This window comes from Amblyraja radiata, chromosome 6 (genome assembly GCF_010909765.2).
Source record: "Amblyraja radiata isolate CabotCenter1 chromosome 6, sAmbRad1.1.pri, whole genome shotgun sequence".
Lineage (NCBI taxonomy): Eukaryota > Metazoa > Chordata > Chondrichthyes > Rajiformes > Rajidae > Amblyraja > Amblyraja radiata.
This window is the reverse complement of record NC_045961.1, coordinates 72,068,709-72,087,395: the sequence shown is the minus strand read 5'-3', so window position 1 is coordinate 72,087,395 and position 18,687 is coordinate 72,068,709. Positions and strand designations below refer to the sequence as shown.

Genomic DNA, 18,687 nt, shown 5'->3' with positions numbered 1-18,687 from the left:
TATATAGCGCCTTTCTAATACTCAAGGCGCTTTACATCGCATTATTAATTCACTCCTCAGTCACACTCGGTGGTGGTAAGCTACTTCTGTAGCCACAGCTGCCCTGGGGCAGACAGACGGAAGCGTGGCTGCCAATCTGCGCCTACGGCCCCTCCGACTACCACCAATCACTCACGCACATTCACACACAGGCAAAGGTGGGTGAAGTGTCTTGCCCAAGGACACAACGACAGTATGCACTCCAAGCGGGATTCGAACCGGCTACCTTCCGGTTGCCAGCCGAGCACTTAGCCCATTGTGCCATCTGTCGTCCCAAATTGGACTTGACTGGTTTATTTTTTCACAAATGCTACTCCACCGTCTGAGACCTACCAGCATTTCTTATTTCCCCCAACTCCAGAAAGATTTGAGATTGTGTATGTTAATAATATTTCGATTCTGCAATCTGAGGCAGAGTTGGGGTCATGCATACCAGTTAAAAAATAAAATGGAAGATTTCCCCCCTTATATAATGACATATTTAGAACATATTATTGGCTTTTGGAAGACACTGGAATATCTTCCATAATTATCCTTGATCGAATCTGAGAATGTCCAATGAGCGAGTGGGGGGCTGTGTCTGCCATCACGACGAGCCGAGAGCCATTGAGTGAGTGCGGCCGGCAGGCAGCCGGCGAGTGAGTACGGCCGGGAGCCGCGGAGTGAGTGCGGCCGGGGGCCGTGGAGTGAGTGCTGCAGGGAGCCGGTGAGTTTGAGTGGCCGGCAGGCAGCCGGTGAGTGAGTGCGGTCGGCAAGCAGCCGATGAGTGAGTGAGTGCGGCCGGCAGGCAGCCGGTGAGTGAGTGAGTGCGGCCGGCAGGCAGCCGGTGAGTGAGTGAGTGCGGCCGGCAGGCAGCCGGTGAGTGAGTGAGTGCGGTCGGCAGGCAGCCGGTGAGTGAGTGAGTGCGGCCGGCAGGCAGCCGGTGAGTGAGTGAGTGAGTGTGCGGCCGGTAGGCAGCCGGCGAGTGAGTGAGTGCGGTCGGCAGGCAGCCGGTGAGTGAGTGAGTGCGGCCGGCAGGCAGCCGGTGAGTGAGTGAGTGAGTGTGCGGCCGGTAGGCAGCCGGTGAGGGAGTGAATGCGGCCGACAGAACAAGTAGGCCACTGCCACCATTAACCAAGGGGCAAGGTGGTTCGTTTGCAGACTGACAAAGGCCACGACCGTATCGGTGTAATATCAGGAACTTCTTCTGAGCCACGTTCATATCTGGTCAGTGCCGATGACGGCACCTACAGGCGTAACAGACAACATATCCTGCCTGTGAATGAGCCAGCTCCACCACTGTACTATCCCGACCGTACAAGTGCACTTCCGTCCGTGACCAGCGGCATTAATCCTCCAACACCAGCACAACAACCCCCTTCTGCAACGGCTGCTTTGCCAGTGTGCCGCTTCCTCTGCCTGCGCCACAGTCTCCTGTTTCATCACCGGGAATGCTGGTTCAGTCTCCCTCACCTGTGAAGCCACCTGCTTTGTCCCCGTTGGGGAAATGGTCTTTATCGCCCATCGTGAAGTACCTGGGCTACGTTTGACTTTCCTCCAGCTTATTATCAATTGCTATGCATGCCTTATTTAGTCAATGGTTTTGTACTGACATTTAATTCTTTAAGAGGGAGGATGTAGAGGATGTAGTGACTCATGTTGTGAGTCATACTTTGCAGCTATGCCCACTTGTTTAACAGAAAGCCTCCTTGCCTTTCCCTCTCACTTTAAGAGTAACGTGCTAAGATGAAGTTACCTATGCTGTAATGTTAATAAAGTCTTTGGATCTTAATCACGGTGTGTGACTTTGATTATTCCAACAGCAGAAGCTCAACAAGGGGTAGGCTGCGGCAGGGGTAGGCCGCAGCAACGCTTCCCCCCCCCCCCCTCCCCCACCGGAACCCGACAGGCCCCTCCTGAAGCTGTCCCCCTCCCCAGGCTGCAGGTCGCTCTGCCCAACCGGACCCCGACGACCCCTGCCAGAAGTCGCCCCCCTCGCCCAGCTGTAGGACGCACTCCTCCCCCTCCCCCACCATGAAAGCCCCCCGGCTGCAGGACTCTCTCCCCCGCCCACTGGCCAATGACAGCCCCCGCCTGAAGCCGTCCCCATCCCCTGGCTGCAGGACACGACTCCCACTGGACCCCGCCTGAAGTCGTCCCCAGCTGCAGGGTGCTCCCCACCAGTCCCCGCCTGAAGTTGGTGGGGAGCAGCAGCGGTTACCATGACAGCGATAGGCCACAGCAGCGGCAGTGGTAGGCCACGGCAGCGGTAGACCATGGCAGAGCTCGCCCCTCTCATCACCCCAACAGGCCCCGCCTGAAGCCGTCCCCCTCCCCAGCTGCAGTCCATTCGGCCTACAACACATGTACAATCCCAAGAAACGACCCTTTGGCCCATAATATCCGTACTAGCCCATTGGAAACCAGTACCATCGGCACACAACACCTGTGCTATCCCTACAGAAAGCCCCCCCAAACTGCCACCACCTGAAGCCCTCTCCCTCCTCCTCCCCCCCCCGGCTGCAGCACACTCCCCCCACTGGCCCCCTACAGCCCCTGCCTAAAGCCATCCCCCTCACCCGGCTGCAGGACGTTTCCCACCGGTCATCGACAGCCCCTGCCTGAAGCCGTCCCCCTCCCTCAGCTGCAAGATGCTCTCCCCCGCCCACCGGCCCCACCAGCCCCCTCCTCAAGCCATCCCCGTCCCCCGGCTCCCCTCGCTCCCCGACGGCCCCCCAACCGCACCCAACGGCCCCCGCCTGAAGCCGTCCCCCTCCCCGGCTGCAGGACGCTCCCCCCCCCCACCACAGCCCCCACCTGAAGCCGTCCCCATCTCCTGGCTGCAGGATGCTCTCCCCCGCCCATTGTCCCCCGACAGCCCCCGCCGGAAGCCGTCCCCCTCCCCTGGCAGCAGGACACTACCCCCACCGACCCCTGCTTGAAGCCGTCCCGTCCACAGCTGCAGGATGCTCCCTTCTCCTCCCCCCCCCCCACCTGAAGTCGTCCCCATCTCCAGCTGCAGGGTGCTCCCCACCGGTCCCAGTCTGAAGATGATGAGGAGCAGCAGCGGTTAACACGACAGCGATAGGCCAAGGACGCGGCAGTGGTAGGCCACGGCAGCGCTCGCCCCTCTCATCACCGGCCCCCAACATGCCCCGCCTGCAGCCGTCCCCCTCCCCCGGCAGCAGGACGCTCCTCCCTCCCCCACTGGCGCCCGACAACCCCTGCCTGAAGCCGTCCCCCTCCCCCGGCAGCAGGACACTCCTCCCTCCCCCACTGGCCCCCCGACAACCCCTGCCTGAAGCCGTCCCCCTCCCTGGCTGCAGGAGGCTCTGCCCCCCCCCCCCCCCCCCAACTGCACACAGCGGCTCCCGCCTGAAGCCAGAGGAACCAGAAAATAACTTTCCAGATTCTACTCAATGTCTCAATTGGCACTCTTTTTTAATCTGGGTCTTCCCAGGAACTTAATATCATCTAAGGACAGCAAGATGCAAAACTCATCACAGGCAAAAGGGATTGCTGGTCAGACAATCTTGCCTTTTCATGAGATTCAATTAACTTCCAATTATGGTTTCCAGAGAGGCTGTGTTACCCGCTGAGTTATTCCAGCACTTTGTGACTTGGTTGTTTCATGTCAAATTTTTGTATGTTTGTACACCAACTACAGGACAACAATACATTGATATGAATGGCAATAAGTATATATTTTGTCAAAATATCTTATTCCTTTGAAAGTGCATACTGAATTGTCAGGCTGCATGTATAACATGCCAGGGCCCCCATTACTGTAAGTTTAAATGGAATCTGCTTCCATTACTCGAATACAAAAAGGAGATCACCTGAATGTGTACATTTCCACATTTCTTTCAGTAAAAAAGTCAATCATATTTTCAGATGACATTGGTCTGTGAAAATAGAACAATTTGAACAAAATAGCTTTTGCCATGACAAGAGTAAGCACCTTACATGCACAATGATACACATGAATAGGAAGACTGTATGTACCTTGATTAAAAAAAATTAAATACCTTCTGGGTGTCGATGTGTTTTGCCAAAATCTCATGTTTCTTTTTTCTTACATCCTGTTGAAGTCGAAGTGTATCCTGTAACATTGCAAATTGACAGGAAACATGGTCAAATGAAATACAGGAAAAAAGTCAAAACGATTATTTTTAATGCAGTACTTTTGGGAAATGATACATTGGTAAGCTTTATAATGTAGGTCATTTTTAATGCCATGTGGGTTGATAAAAACATACACTCTTGTGAGATAGAAAAAAAATTGGGCGTGTAAGATTCACTTAATCTGTTTTGGAATATTGTAAGAAAGCAACAACTACGTTAAAAGCGTAATCTAACTGTCAATCTAACTGTAAATTCATCATCCAGGTCAATATTGAGAGTGCATAAAATTACATGTCATTTGCAAAGAAAACTTGTATTTTTATGAAATGTTTTTTTACATGATATATCTCTGATCGTCAGCACGATATGGGATTTTTGTTGGCAGTTACTTTACTGAGAACCAAAAGGGAGAATCGACCACTTTTGTCTGAAGTGCCAAAAGTCTGAGAAATTGAGGGTGCTACATTTTTTTAGGACATTAAGTTAGTAAGTAAGGTTATTGGCCAAGTATTCACATACAAGGAAAACTCCTAGTGGCAGCATGCTCTAAAGGTTGCAAATTCATTTGCTCCCTTAACTTTTAACCTTCACTTATCACTCTTTCAATGTTACTTGTGATTACTTGACTTCAAGGCACGGTCTAACTTTTCATAAAGTGTTGATGAACACTTTTACACGCCTTAATCGTGAAAAGGATGGAGACAAGAAGGAAAGGAAGCTCCCCAAGGAAGGAACAGGGGAAAGCCACAACCACAGCCACAGCTTCTGACTCTAGTATCATAGAAGCAATATCGAAAATGAACGATGAATTGAAAAATGAAATAAAAACAAGATTTTGCAATTTGGAAGAAATGGTGAAAGGAGTTTCGAACAAATTGAAGGAATTTCAAGAAAAGCTGACTATGTTACAAGATGAACTTCGTGAACAAAAGGAACAAACTGATAACTTGCGAACCCTGGGCCAGGAGAGAGATATGAAGATTGAGAAACTGGAACGGAGAATGAATGAAAATACTCGAGCACTTCAGCAATATAAGACTAAAAATATGGAGATAAAGGAGACTTTCAACATTGAGCACAATGAAAATCTTCCATTTTTGGATAACGCACACAGGATTGGGAAGAAATCTGGTAATAAACCGAGACACTTGATTGTTCGGTTTCACTTTTTTGCAAATTATGGAGAATATTCTCCAGGCAGCAAAAAAGCTGGGCGTGGTTGAATATAAAGGATGCAAGTTTTGGTTTGTTCCTGATTATAGTTACGAGCTTTTGGAAATAAGAAAGTATTTTCATAATGTAATGTAAAAGTTGCGCCCAGCCTTACTTTATCCAGCTAGACTGCGTATATGACTTTTCAATGGTTACATTCGATTTTTTAAACAATCCTCAAGACGCTTCCAGCTTTTTGGAGAGTTACGAGGGTGAAGGGGTGTAATGGATAGCTGATTAAGTTATAATTGGAGATTTACTGTTCCTATTTTGACAATATATCGTTTGGTAATGATTAAGAATTTAACTGGACGAGTTGTTTTTCTTTTATATATATTAATTTTAAAGAATTTCTTTGTTAATTTGTGTTCCCCTGTCTTTAGACAAATTAAGTAAACGCAGTTCTTGTTTTTCATATTTTGCTTTACATGGGTGGGAGGGGGGGAGGGGTCTCTTGTTTCTTATTTAGTGTTTTTCATTTGTGCAAAATCTGAACTACAAAAATGTCTGAAATGTCGTCACTTCTGGCTCCGCCCTAGATTTTTCTTCTTCCAGTATCATGAACTATTAGGCTTTAAGAAATTAACCCTTTACATCCCACGTGATTTTTACAAGCAATATGGATAAAGTTATTAACTTCCTTCCATGGAATGTGAATGGCTTGAACCATCCCATTAAGAGGAAAAAATTATTTTAAGCTCTTCGCAGCCTAAATGCTCAGATTATTTTTGTTCAGGAAACTCATGTAAGTCAAGATGACAACCAACGATTTTTAAAGTTTTGGAGAGGACAGCAGTTTCATTCAAATTCACAGGCTAAGGTGAAAGGAGTCTATATTTTTATTGACTCCTCAATACCGTTTGCTCATTATGAAACAATTTCTGATCCATATGGTAGATTTTTGGTGATTACTGGTGTTCTTTATAAGCAAAAAATTGCTATGGGAATGTTTCCGCACCAAATATTGATCACTCTTAGAGTTAAAAAAAAAAAAAACAGTTAATTGCATCCTTTCCTAATTTAAATGAACACTTTTTAATAATGGGTGGAGATTTCAACTGCTGTCTGAACCCCTTGATTGACAGATCTACATCTGATCATGTGCTTCCAAATAAATCAGCTAGTTTTATCAATTCTTTTTTACTTGACTCTGGAATGTTAGAAGTTTGGAGATTCTTACACCCAAATGACAAAGTATTTTATTTTTTTTCTCGTGTATATCATAGTAATTCTAGGATTGACTACTATATAATAGATTCTTGGCTAGTTTCATCGGTCACTGCATGCGAGTATGATGCAATTGCTATTTCTGATCACGTACCATTGAAACTATCAATCAAGCTACCTGATTCCAAGTTTAGTGCTAAACAATGGCGATTTAATGCTACTTTGCTTCAAGTTTTAAATTTTATTAATTTTTATTAAATATCAGATTGCTTTTTACTTCTTTACAAACTTTACCGAATAAATATCCAATGGTGTAGTCTGGGATGCTTTCAAGGCATATATTCGTGGACAAATTATTTCATACTCCGCGGGATTAAAAAAACAAACTCAAAAAGAAATACGTACATTGGCTGACGGGATTAAAGAAATTGATAAAAAATATACAAAAGCTCCTAGTTTAGAGCTCTATAAGAATAGAGTTGAACTTCAATTGAGATATGATTTGTTATTAGTATCACCGATTGAGAACCAGCTACATAAAACCAAAAGTCAATTTTATATACATGCCGAAAAATCTGGTAAATATCTCGCTAATCAGTTGAAAGCAGTGTAGGCCAAGCGTCAGATTACTAAAGTGAGTAAACGGGATGGTACACTAACTGTAGACCATGACGAAATTAATAAACCCTTTCAGGAATTTTATACCTCCCTATACCAATCAGAATTTCCTACTGATTCTAATATAATGCATGAGTTTTTAAAGAAACTGAACTTACCAAATTTACCACATAATGAGTCTCTGTTGTTAGATGAACCCATCACGGAAGAAGAAATACAGAAAGCAATTATTCCAATGAATTTTGGTAAAGCTCCCGGTTTAGCTGGGTTTACACTAGAATTTTTACAGTATTTTTCAAATGTATTGTCTCCCTGGCTACGCAAAGTTTTTAAAGAAGCCTTTTTAAGGAATCTTTTTATGAAGCATCTATTTCTTTAATTCTTAAAAAAGATAAAGACCCTACTGAAGTGACATCATATAGACCTATATCACTGTTAAATGTAGATTCCAAAATTCTTTCAAAAATATTAGCTATGAGATTGGAAAATATTTTACCGCAAATTATCTCTGAAGTTCAGACAGGTTTTATTAAAAATCGTTACTCATACTTTAGGAGATTAATGAATATTGTACATGCAGCGTCAAATGAAACCCCAGAATGTGTAATTTCACTTAATGCCGAGAAGGCGTTTGATAGAGTAGCATGGGAATACTTATTCAATACACATGAAAATTTTCAGATTTGTCCAAAATTTATTTCTTGGATCAAACTGATATATCATATACCTCAGTCTTCCGTACTTACTAATAATCAGAGATCCTCTTTTTTCAGGCTCTTTCGAGGTACTAGACAGGGCTCTCCTTTAAGTCCTTTACTATTTGATACTACTTTGGAACCTTTGGCCACCGCTATTAGGGAATCCCGTAATATTTTTGGTATTGTCCGCGGGAATAAGACACATAAGCTATCTCTTTATGCAGTTGATCTGTTATTATTCATTTCCAACCCTGAGAAATCTATCCCGGCAATAGTAGCATTACTTAATCAACTTAGTAGTTTTTCTGGTTATAAACTAAATCTTAGTAAGAGTGAGCATTTTCCATTAAATAATTTAGTTTTGAATTATGGACAGGTTCCACTTAGATTGACTACCGAAAGTTTTACTTATTTAGGTATTAAGATCACCATGAAACACAAGGATTTATTTAAAGCTAATTTTATGCCTTTAATTGACCATATTAAACAAGTTTACTAAATGGTCACCAATGTCCTTATCTTTAATCGGCCGAATCAATGCTATTAAAATTTTCATTTCACCTAAATGTCTGTATTTATTTCAGACGATACTAATTTTTATCGCCAAATCTTTCTTTGATATTATTGATCCCAAATTTTTTTCATATATATGGCAGAATAAAAATTCCAGACTAAGTAAAAAATACGTACAGAAGTAAAAAAAAGATGGTGGTTCGGCATTGCCGAACCTTAGATTCTACTATTGGGCAGTCAATGTTCGTTATTTAACATTTGGACAAAAGATTTAGAAGATACCCAATGCCCAGGATGGATAAATCTTGAATGTGATTTCTTACAAGGGCTATCATACGACTAACCCAATAATAAGACATACGTTTCGAATTTGGTTTCAATTTCATGAGTTTTTTGGACTAAATGATTATCTTATCGAGTCCTATCTTATCTAATTTTCTCTTCCAACCTTCTAGTACTGATCAAACCTTTTTGTTATGGAAGAGGAAGGGATTAGTAGCTTTTTGTGAATTGTTTTTGGATAGTTCGAACAACTTTCCAGTAAATATAATTTACCCAATTCACACTTTTTTAGATATTTACAAATTAGACATTTTTTGAAGGCTAATCTACCCTTTTTTCCGCTACCACATCAACCATAATTTTGGAAAAAAATTTACATTTGAACCCTTATCAGAAAGGATTAATAACGACTATTTATGAGTTGATTTTGAAATTACAAATAGATATATTTGATAAAATTAAGAATGACTGGGAAACATAACTCCAAATTTCTCTATCTATAGAGAAATGGGATTCTTCAATTAATCAATACCTCTTCAATGTGTGCAAGACACGCTCTGATACAATTCAAGGTGGTTCACAGAGTTCATATGTCAAAAGATAAGTTTGCTCGTTTTTATGGTCATATAAATCCTACCTGTGGCAGATGTAACTCTGAAGTGGCCTCACTGACCCATGTGTTTTGGTCCTGCCCACTTTTGGAAAAATATTGGAAATAAATTTTTGATACTATTCTGCAGTCTCAGGTATTGATTTACAACCTCATCCTATTAGTGCAATTTTTGGGCTACCAATGTTAGATTCTATTCATTTGTCCCGCTCCGCCCATCGGTTGATTGCTTTTACCACATTAATTGCCAGAAGATCTATTTTATTTACATGGAAAGACTCCAACCCTCCGACCACACTCCATTGGTACTCTGACACGATATCAAGTTTAAATTTAGAAACAAATCTGGAGTGACATTGTTGAACCCTTGGTTTAATTAATTATTAAATATGGAAGAAGGGTTTAGGGAGAAGGGGTGAGATTAAATAAGTTATTCTTCTTCTCACTCCTTTTCGAGCTTGTAAAGAAAAAGTGTTGGACATTTAAATTTTGCTTTATGCTTTTCATTGCTTTGCAAATATTGCCTGGAATGTCCAATTGTTTGACTATTTCGCTTTTGTTGTTGTTATTTATTCCTATTTATGTCTTTACTTGTTCGGAACAAATAAACAAATAAATAAATAAATAAATAGAGATTTGATGAGACTTGGGGAAAATGTATTCAACACTTTCACACAACATAAATTGCTCCCTCTCTAACCGTTATAAAAAACTATTTTACCTTTATATGGTGGAACGGACTTGACGACAAACAGACTTAAATTGTTGAAAATCTCAGCTCAGATTCTGTTTTGCTTTTTTTTTTTTTTTTCTTTCTTTAGTTTAGGGGGGTTTTGTTACTTCCTTTTTCCCTTTTTCTTTTTTCTTTCTTTTTATCTTTGTGGGTTTTTTTTATACATATAAGTTTTCTTTTAAGCATTTAACTATATTTACATAGAGACTGGGAGGTCTATATTCAATGTGTATTTTGACGCTGGACTCATACTTAGGTTATACCTGTTACTAATTTAATCCTGATCCATATGTATCAATATCATTGTAATGTTTATCATTATTCTTTTTGCTTTGTTTTTTGTTTTGTTTTGGAAAAAAAACGAATAAAAAGATTTAAAAAGAAAGAAATAAAGGAATTTGCCTTGGTGCTCCACCCACAAGTAACAACATGACATCCAGTGACAGTTACGAATGACTTAGAAAACATTAACATTAAATAATAAAACATTAATGATAAAACACCATTGATCAAGCATGTGAACCAACAAAATACCAGATCAAAGGGAGCTACAGATTTTTGTCTGTTGAGTAGAGCAACTACTCTTGGATAAAAACTGTTTTTATGTCTGGCTGTGACAGCTATGACAGTCCGGAGTTGCCTTCGAGAGGGAAGTGATTCAAAGAGTTTGTGGCCAGGGTGAGAGAGGCCTTTTTAAAAATCCCATTCTATCTTTTAACATAAATGAGCCTTCTTCAGATTGATTGCATATCAGGTTCGTTGATGTGTAGGACAAAGCCTAACAAGTAACAGGTAAATACAGGTGAGCGGGATGGGGGGGGGGGTTGATTTGCAGATGGTTGGACAAAGGCCAGAGATGAAAAAGGTATGAGATGAAAGTATTGAAGAGTTGCAAATTGAGACACTAGAAGAAGGAACGTAGGGGGGGAAATAGGTCCAAGTCCAGGTGGGGCACAAGTGAGAGTGGAGGGGAGAACAAAACAAATGGGGCAGAGGTTCGTTTATTAACTGAAATTGGCCAATTCATGTATAGGATGGCACGGTGGCGCCTTGTCCATGTTCCGTCCTGCCATTCTATGACGAGAGCTAGGCCACTCCCTTCCATTACTTCGAAAAGTATCCAGAAATATTCAATTCCAAACCTTGGTCACTTTGCACCACATCTTTGTAACCAATTCAAGCCTATTTATATCTGTGACATTAATTCACCCATGCAGTTATAAATGCCCCGTGCTTTTCCGATAGGTTTCAATTTTGTCCTTTGTCTTTTCTTCCTTTTCAGTCTAATTGCAGGCACAATGTTTTTGTGTTCATCAACACCCTTATCATTATCCCTTCTGCTGCATGCACTATTGCTTTGACCATTCTGTAATTACCGGACTCGTACACATTTGAAGATACAACACATCTTTATTAAACTCTTACAGTATTGGATATGCAGTACATTACACGTCTAAGCTGCTACATTTACTGCCTGACGTAGACGAGTTCCTAATATTATAAAGCATGTACTAGGCGGGGCTAGAAATATAGAAACATAGAAAATAGGTGCAGGAGGAGGCCATTCGGCCCTTCGAGCCAGCACCGCCATTCATTGTGATCATGGCTGATCGTCCCCTATCAATAACCCGTGCCTGCCTTCTACCCATATCCCTCGACTCCACTAGCCCCTAGAGCTCTATCTAATTCTCTCTTAAATCCATACAGTGATTTGGCCTCCACTGCCCTCTGTGGCAGGGGATTCCATAAATTCACAACTCTCTGGGTGAAAAAGTTTTTTCTCACCTCAGTCTTAAATTACCTCCCCTTTATTCTAAGATTGTGGCCCCTGGTTCTGGACTCGCCCAACATTGGGAAATGTTTTCCTGCATCTAGCTTGTCCAGTCCTTTTATAAGTTTCTATAAGAACCCCCTCATCCTTCTAAACTCCAGTGAATACAAGCCTAGTCTTTTCAATCTTTCCTCATATGCCAGTCCCGCCATCCCAGGGATCAATCTCGTGAACCTACGCTGCACTGCCTCAATCACAAGGATGTCCTTCCTCAAATTAGGAGACCAAAACTGTACACAATACTCCAGGTGTGGTCTCACCAGAGCCCTATACAACTGCAGAAGAACCTCTTTACTCCTATACTGAAATCCTCTTGTTATGAATGGCAACATTCCATTAGCTTTCTTCACTGCCTGCTGTACCTGTAAGCCAACTTTCAGTGACCGGTGTATAAGGACGCCCAGGTCTCGCTGCACCTCCCCCTTACCTAACCTAACCCCATTGAAATAATAATCTGCCCCCTTGTTTTTGCCGCCAAAGTGAATAACCTCACATTTATCTATATTATACTGCATCTGCCACACATCTGCCCACTCACTCAACCTGTCCAGGTCACACTGAAACCTCCTAACATCCTCTTCACAGTTCACACTGCCACCCAGCTTTGTGTCATCCGCAAATTTGCTAGTGTTGCTCCTAATTCCCTCTTCCAAATCATTAATATATACGGTAAACAGTTGCGGCCCCAACACCGAGCCTTGCGGCACTCCACTCGCCACTGCCTGCCATTCTGAAAAGGACCCGTTCACTCCTACTCTTTGCTTCCGGTCTGCCAACCAATTTTCTATCCATGTCAACACCCTACCCCCAATACCATGTGCTCTAATTTTAATCTCCCGTGTGGAACCTTATCAAAGGCTTTCTGAAAGTCTAGATACACTACATCCACTGGCACCCCTTCATCCATTTTACTTGTCACATCCTCAAAAAATTCCAGAAGATTAGTCAAGCATGATTTCCCTTTCATAAATCCATGTTGACTTGGACTACTACTAACAAACACTCTAATTGGCTAGCATTCAATAGCCAATCTACACATTCCTTGTTATATTTCACGAGAATCTTTATGATACAGGATGCTTGATTTGCAACCATTTAACACCTAAATTTAGTCAGATTTAAAAAATCTAAAACTTCATATCAATTCTGTTGAAATTGCATCAAAAATAATGCATTGACTGGAAACATTAAATATCCATAATCCTGCTATAGAATTCATATGAATGAAGATTAATTTTCAATCCTGACACATACATTAGCCAAGATCAAACAAGTAAGCTGAATTTTAGGGGAAATCTACTAAGCATACAATTATCATAAAGTTATAAAGTCAACAGACCTGTTTCTTTTTTGGTGCCTCGGCAGAATCTGATGAAACAGTACCCAATTTTTGTACTGCTTTTAGGGCAGCGGGATTGTAGACTGTTTTTGTGAGACCTGTTGTAGTTGATAATACCTGCAACACAAATATATATATACACACATTTTAAATATAAAGAATTGTAGCCAAGATAACAGAGGATTTTATAAAAGAGAATTTTTAATTTCAAATGTTATGCTTGCATGCAATCCTAGAAATCACTTAACAATGCTCAAAGATTGAAATGGAATGTATCTTAGAAGCCCATGCATAACTACGATTAACTGAACTGTACCTTTTCAGTAGGAGCTTGTCCCGTGCGTTTAGTTGCAAAGCCCAATCGATCTTTAACGGACAACTTTTGTGCATTCTGAGAAGCAAATAGAATTTTTTGATTAGAGACAAATTATTTAAACTTCTTCAACAAAATAACATTTAAGCACAGGCTGATTTCCTCATTCAACAATAAGATCACACATGGATCTGGGAAGTTATTATTTGGTCAACTCTCATAACAAGTCATTAAAATGAGCCATACAATGCTCTTAGATTTTACGGGGTCGTTTACAAATTGTACCCTTCTGGTCTGATACTTAATTGTCACAATGCAGTTGTTATTGGTGGAAATCTACCCACAAAGAAGAAAAACAGCCCTAAGGAAAATGGAAAAAAAAATCTACTGGATATACTCTATGTCATATTCATTCACTTTTAGATTTTGGCCATGAAGATTGAGAATAAGAATTGAAAGAATGAGAAAAAAGCTTCTGAAGGAATTACTGACAAAAAAAACATTTCACTCCATTTGATAAGAAATCCATGGGCAGAAATCCTGGGGGGACAGGGGACACACGTTTCCCCCCCCATGTTTTGAGAAGGGGGGACAAACCCCCCCCCCCCCATGTTTTGTAATCCGGACTTTATCAGACGCTTTCTAAGGGCTGAATCGGCCCGTTCGCGGGGCCTTTCAGCGCCTGGCGCGGCTTGAAATCAATCTGCTGCATCGAGGCGATCGAGGCTCCCGAAGTTGAAGCCCCCGCCGGCCGATGAAAGGCCTCGCGAACGGGCCGATTCAAGCTCCACGATTCGAGGCGGACGAAGCTGCTGTTGCTAGAGTTCGGAGTCGGTCACCAACCAGATCTGCTCCCGATGTTACTGTCCACAGGGCCCACGGCCGAAGCCTCGCGTGTGCGTGCACATGCGAGCGCTCGGCCGCCAAGAAACTGTGTTCCCCGCATGTTTTGATAGCGATTCCTGTACCCGAGCAAAATTGACAAAGGGAAAAATGCATTTTCTGAGCTTCAGTCTTCAAGAATACAATGAAAAGGAATGCTATAAACACCCATTTCCAAGTAATTTTTATTTTTGTGTGCTGTCTGAATCTATGTGCCTATGGAACTGTCTGCATTGCTTTATTTTAGGATGCTAACTCCTTTAGCGAAAGCAGATAGAATTCCTAAAGGTGTTATCTTCTTTCGTGAAAGTAAGTGAGATTCTAGAGGCAGCACTATGGAACGATCCATCAGGAATTCAGGAAATAATAAAAGTGCTACATTTATTGTTAACTTCTTGGTAATAAGTTAACAGGGCTCGAAATTAGCGGTTGCCCGGGTGCCAATGACCACCCAAAGTGCTGCCGGGCAACCTAAACTGCGAGTCATTTTGCCCGGCTTGGCACGCAGATACTGGTTTATACCGAAGATAGGCACAAAAAACTGGAGTAACTCAGCGGGTCAGGCAGCATCACTGGAGAAAAGGAACGTGACGTTTTGTGTTGGCGACGGCTGTAATGCGTGGGAAAGATGCTAATTGTGGCGTGACGGAGGGTTGGAGCGAATGACGGGCCCCGCACAGCAGCAGCAGTGGCGGCTTCATCTCCTCCTCCACCTCCTCACGCACCCCGCCCGGCCTGTTAGCGGCCGCTGCCTGCCACTCCGCCAAAGGCTCTTTCAAAACAAACCCTCTCGCACGCCGAGGCCGGGGGGAGGGAGCGAGCGCGGGAGAGCGGGAGGCCCCCTTCCGCCGTCTGAAGAGTCTGCACCGCTCAGCCCCGCACCTTGCTGTTGGTTGGCGGAGATGGGGAAGCGGTGGCAAGGTGATCCCATCTGCCTCCCCCTTTGGCGGCGGACAGGGACGACCAAGGCAGCGGGGCAATGATGCCGGTGTTGTCCGAGGAGCGCTGACCTTCCTACCTCCCCACCTCCTCTGTCTCCCTCTCTCCGTCTGTCCCTCTCTCCCTCCCTCCATCTGTCCCGCTCCCTCCATCTGTCTCTCTCCCTCTGCATCTGTCCCTCTCCATCTGACCCTGTCTGTCCCTCCCCCCCTCTCCCTCTCTATTTGTCCCTCTCCGTCTGTCCCTCTCCCTCTGTCACTCTCCCTCTGTCCCTCTCCCTCTGTCCCTCTCCCTCTATGTCCCTCTCCGTCTCTCTCCCACTCTGTCCCCCCGTGTCCCTCTCCCTGTCTCTCTCCCACTCTGTCCCCCCATGTCCCTCTCCCCCTCCGTCTCTCTTCCCCCTTTATCCTGGGACCCCTCCTCTCAATCCCACACTGATCCCCATTCCTGCCTCTATTCAGTCCTCACTGGCACCCCTATGCTCCCCTCCCCATCTACCCCCCTCCCATCTATTCATCCTGCACTGATCTCCCTATCCACCTCACATTGATTATCCTACCACCCCCATCCATCCTGCTCTGCTCCCCCCATCCATCCTGTACTGATCCCCCCCATTCATCCCGTACTGACCCCCTCTCCATTTATCCTGCACCGATCCCCCATCCATCCTGTAGTGATTCCCCCATTCATCCTGCACAGACCCTCCGATCCACATTGTACTGACCTCCCCCATTCATCTTGTACTGATCCCCCCATTCATGAAGAATGGGGGGGGGATCAGTCTGAAGAAGGGTCTCGCCCCGAAACGTTGCCCATTTCCTTCGCTCTATAGATGCTGCCTCACCCGCTGAGTTTCTCCAGCATTTTTGTCTACCCCATTCATCCTGTACTGATCCCCCCCCATTCATCCTGTACTGACCCCCCCCCCATTCACCCTGCACTGATTCCCCCCCCCCCATCCATCCTGCACAGATCCCCCCGTCCATCCCGTACTGATCCCTCCATTCAACCTCACTGACATCCTCCGCTCTCTCCTCTCACAATTTTATCTACTCCAACCAACACGCACTAATTCCCCAGCCTCAATCCATCCATTCCGCACCGATTGCCTTCTCAACCCCCACCCCCCCTCCCAAATGTGTTTTAATTCCCAATGTTATTACATGTTATTACAGAATTCATTTTACTGGCAAATCAATGCTTTTAATAAGGAGTATCAGTACAGTAGTTATTTATCCAAATTTTACTTTTACAATCAGTCATATACATCACACATTTGGTCAGGAGATATTTCAGTTAAAATTATAACATTAATTCTGAAGTGGGAATGATGGAAACAGCGTTTATCAAAATCTGGTGCGTACAAACTGGGTATCTTCATTGCTGTTCAGAACACATACATCTAATCTGAATGACCGGCAATGTGGCGTTTTGACACCTTTAAACAGATTACCAAAAGAACATTTGCTGCAGTTATGTCCTTTGGCCATCTCTTGTCAGTTAGTGTGATGTTTAACCCGTCAGATGGTTATAGTCGGTTTTAACAGCTATTATCATAAAATGTAGTTTTGATATTTCCTTGCAACCTGTATATTCTGTTGTGGATAAATTATGTGGGAAGCGAGAGTGTTTCTGTACCAATAGCAATAACGACCCATGCTATGGCCATGTCATGATAATTTTCGGTCCTTCACAGAGAACATGCTTGCATCAATCTGTAGTGTGCATGGTTAAGCATATATGTTACCATGGTCCAGGATTTCTTGACACAGGTTGATCATACGCTGAATAATCCAACCACATTTTTGTTTGGAAGTGAAAAGAAATAATAGAAATCGCATTAATTGCAACGTGTAAAAATAGTGGAGATACTGTATTATAATTTTGCTTCATGTCATTGTGGTATATATGATGTCTTGATTGGTGAATATGTTTAGTTTGTGACTTTATTTGAAGCGGAAATAATATGTGAATGTCTCATTGAGCATAATTCCGACTGGTAACTACGCACTTTGTCCGAGCTCATTATCGCACTCGTCATGCAAGCCGTCTTAAATGACCACCTAAACTTTCATTTGGCAACCTAAAAAACTGCCTAGGTTGCCCGGCTGACAACAGGGAAAAAAAAGTTAAGTGAGAGCCCTGGTTAAGACTGCTGCAAGAAATAATTGTATTGTTCCATTTTGGGACATATGTCTATAAAACTCTCTTGACAAGTTGTTTTTAAAGTCAGTGCAAAAAGCAACAACATTTTTTTTAATTGTTAGCGTGGTGCATATATATTTTTTTAAAACAAGGGAACCATATTGTGAACCATATTGTTAAAATAGTAAGTAAAAAGGATTAAGTAGAACCAAGTGGGAACTGTTGTGACAGTGCTTTCAATATGCTGTCATAAATGAAATATCGAGGCACAAAGATGGTGACAATTGAACCATTGATCTTTGGGGCAACAAATACACAATACTGGGAGGGGGAATGGGAGAACAAAGGAGGACCCAGTGTGGTGGAACTGCTGTGGAGGGGGGGGGGGGGGGGGGGGGGAGAACATAAGAGGAGCCGGTGTACTTTGTACCTTTGTCCTCTGAAGGTGGCCACTATTTGCTTACCTTGGGCAATGAAAGCAAAGAGTTTCTCTGTGCCTTGTCACATGTGACATTAAAGTATTCCATTACATTCTATTTTATTCTCCAGAGATGCTGCCTGACCCATTGAGTTACTCCAGCCCTGCTTGTCTATTTTTGTAAACCAGCATATGCAGTTCCTTGTTAAGGAACTCTGCATTAAAAACAAATCATTGGTTGTGCAAGAGGGGATCTGTGGTATTCCATTGTTGAGGTAGGATTATGGTTATGTAGTGCAGATCAAGAACCTGATGGGTTCCAGTAGTTGTTCCTATACCTCCTGTCCGATGGAAAAGCAAGAGGAGAGCATGGTCCAGATGGTGAGAGTACTTCATTATAGATGCCGCCTTCTTGAGACAGTGCCTCATATACTTTTGATGGTGGGGAGCGATGTGCCCATGATACACCAGGATGATTTCACCTTTATCTGCAGTCTCTTCCATTTCTGTCCATGGAATTGCCATAGCAGGCCATGATGCAACCTGGCAGGATACTTTCTACAGTGCATCTGGAGAAGCCTGTTAGAGTATTCAGTGTCATGCAGAATCTCTTTAAACATCAGATAAAGTAGAGGTACTAACATGCACTCTTCATGATTACATCTACGTGTGGCAATGCAGGACAAGTCATCCAAGATGGTAATGCACAAGAATCTTCCCCACCACCAACGAAAACTGGCACATGTCCGCCTGAATTCCCATCTGAAGTTAATTATTACTTTCTCGGCTTTGTTGATGTTGAGCTAAAGGTTGTTGTTATGGCACCATTAACTTTCTTCTGTAC

The 18,687-nt window shown here is 43.3% G+C and overlaps 1 protein-coding gene across 2 annotated transcripts in view; it reads right to left on the bottom strand.

Annotated features, from left to right (window-relative positions):
- Positions 1-18,687, bottom strand: part of rbm26 (RNA binding motif protein 26) — a 150,447-nt gene that overhangs the window by 66,966 nt on the left and 64,794 nt on the right. For both annotated transcript variants that reach the window (XM_033022942.1, XM_033022941.1), the window contains exons 14-16: positions 13,463-13,537; positions 13,147-13,263; positions 4,047-4,121 (exon numbers count right to left, since the gene is read on the bottom strand). In XM_033022942.1, coding sequence (XP_032878833.1) covers positions 4,047-4,121; positions 13,147-13,263; positions 13,463-13,537 — 267 coding nt within the window. The remainder of the gene's footprint in view (positions 1-4,046; positions 4,122-13,146; positions 13,264-13,462; positions 13,538-18,687) is intronic.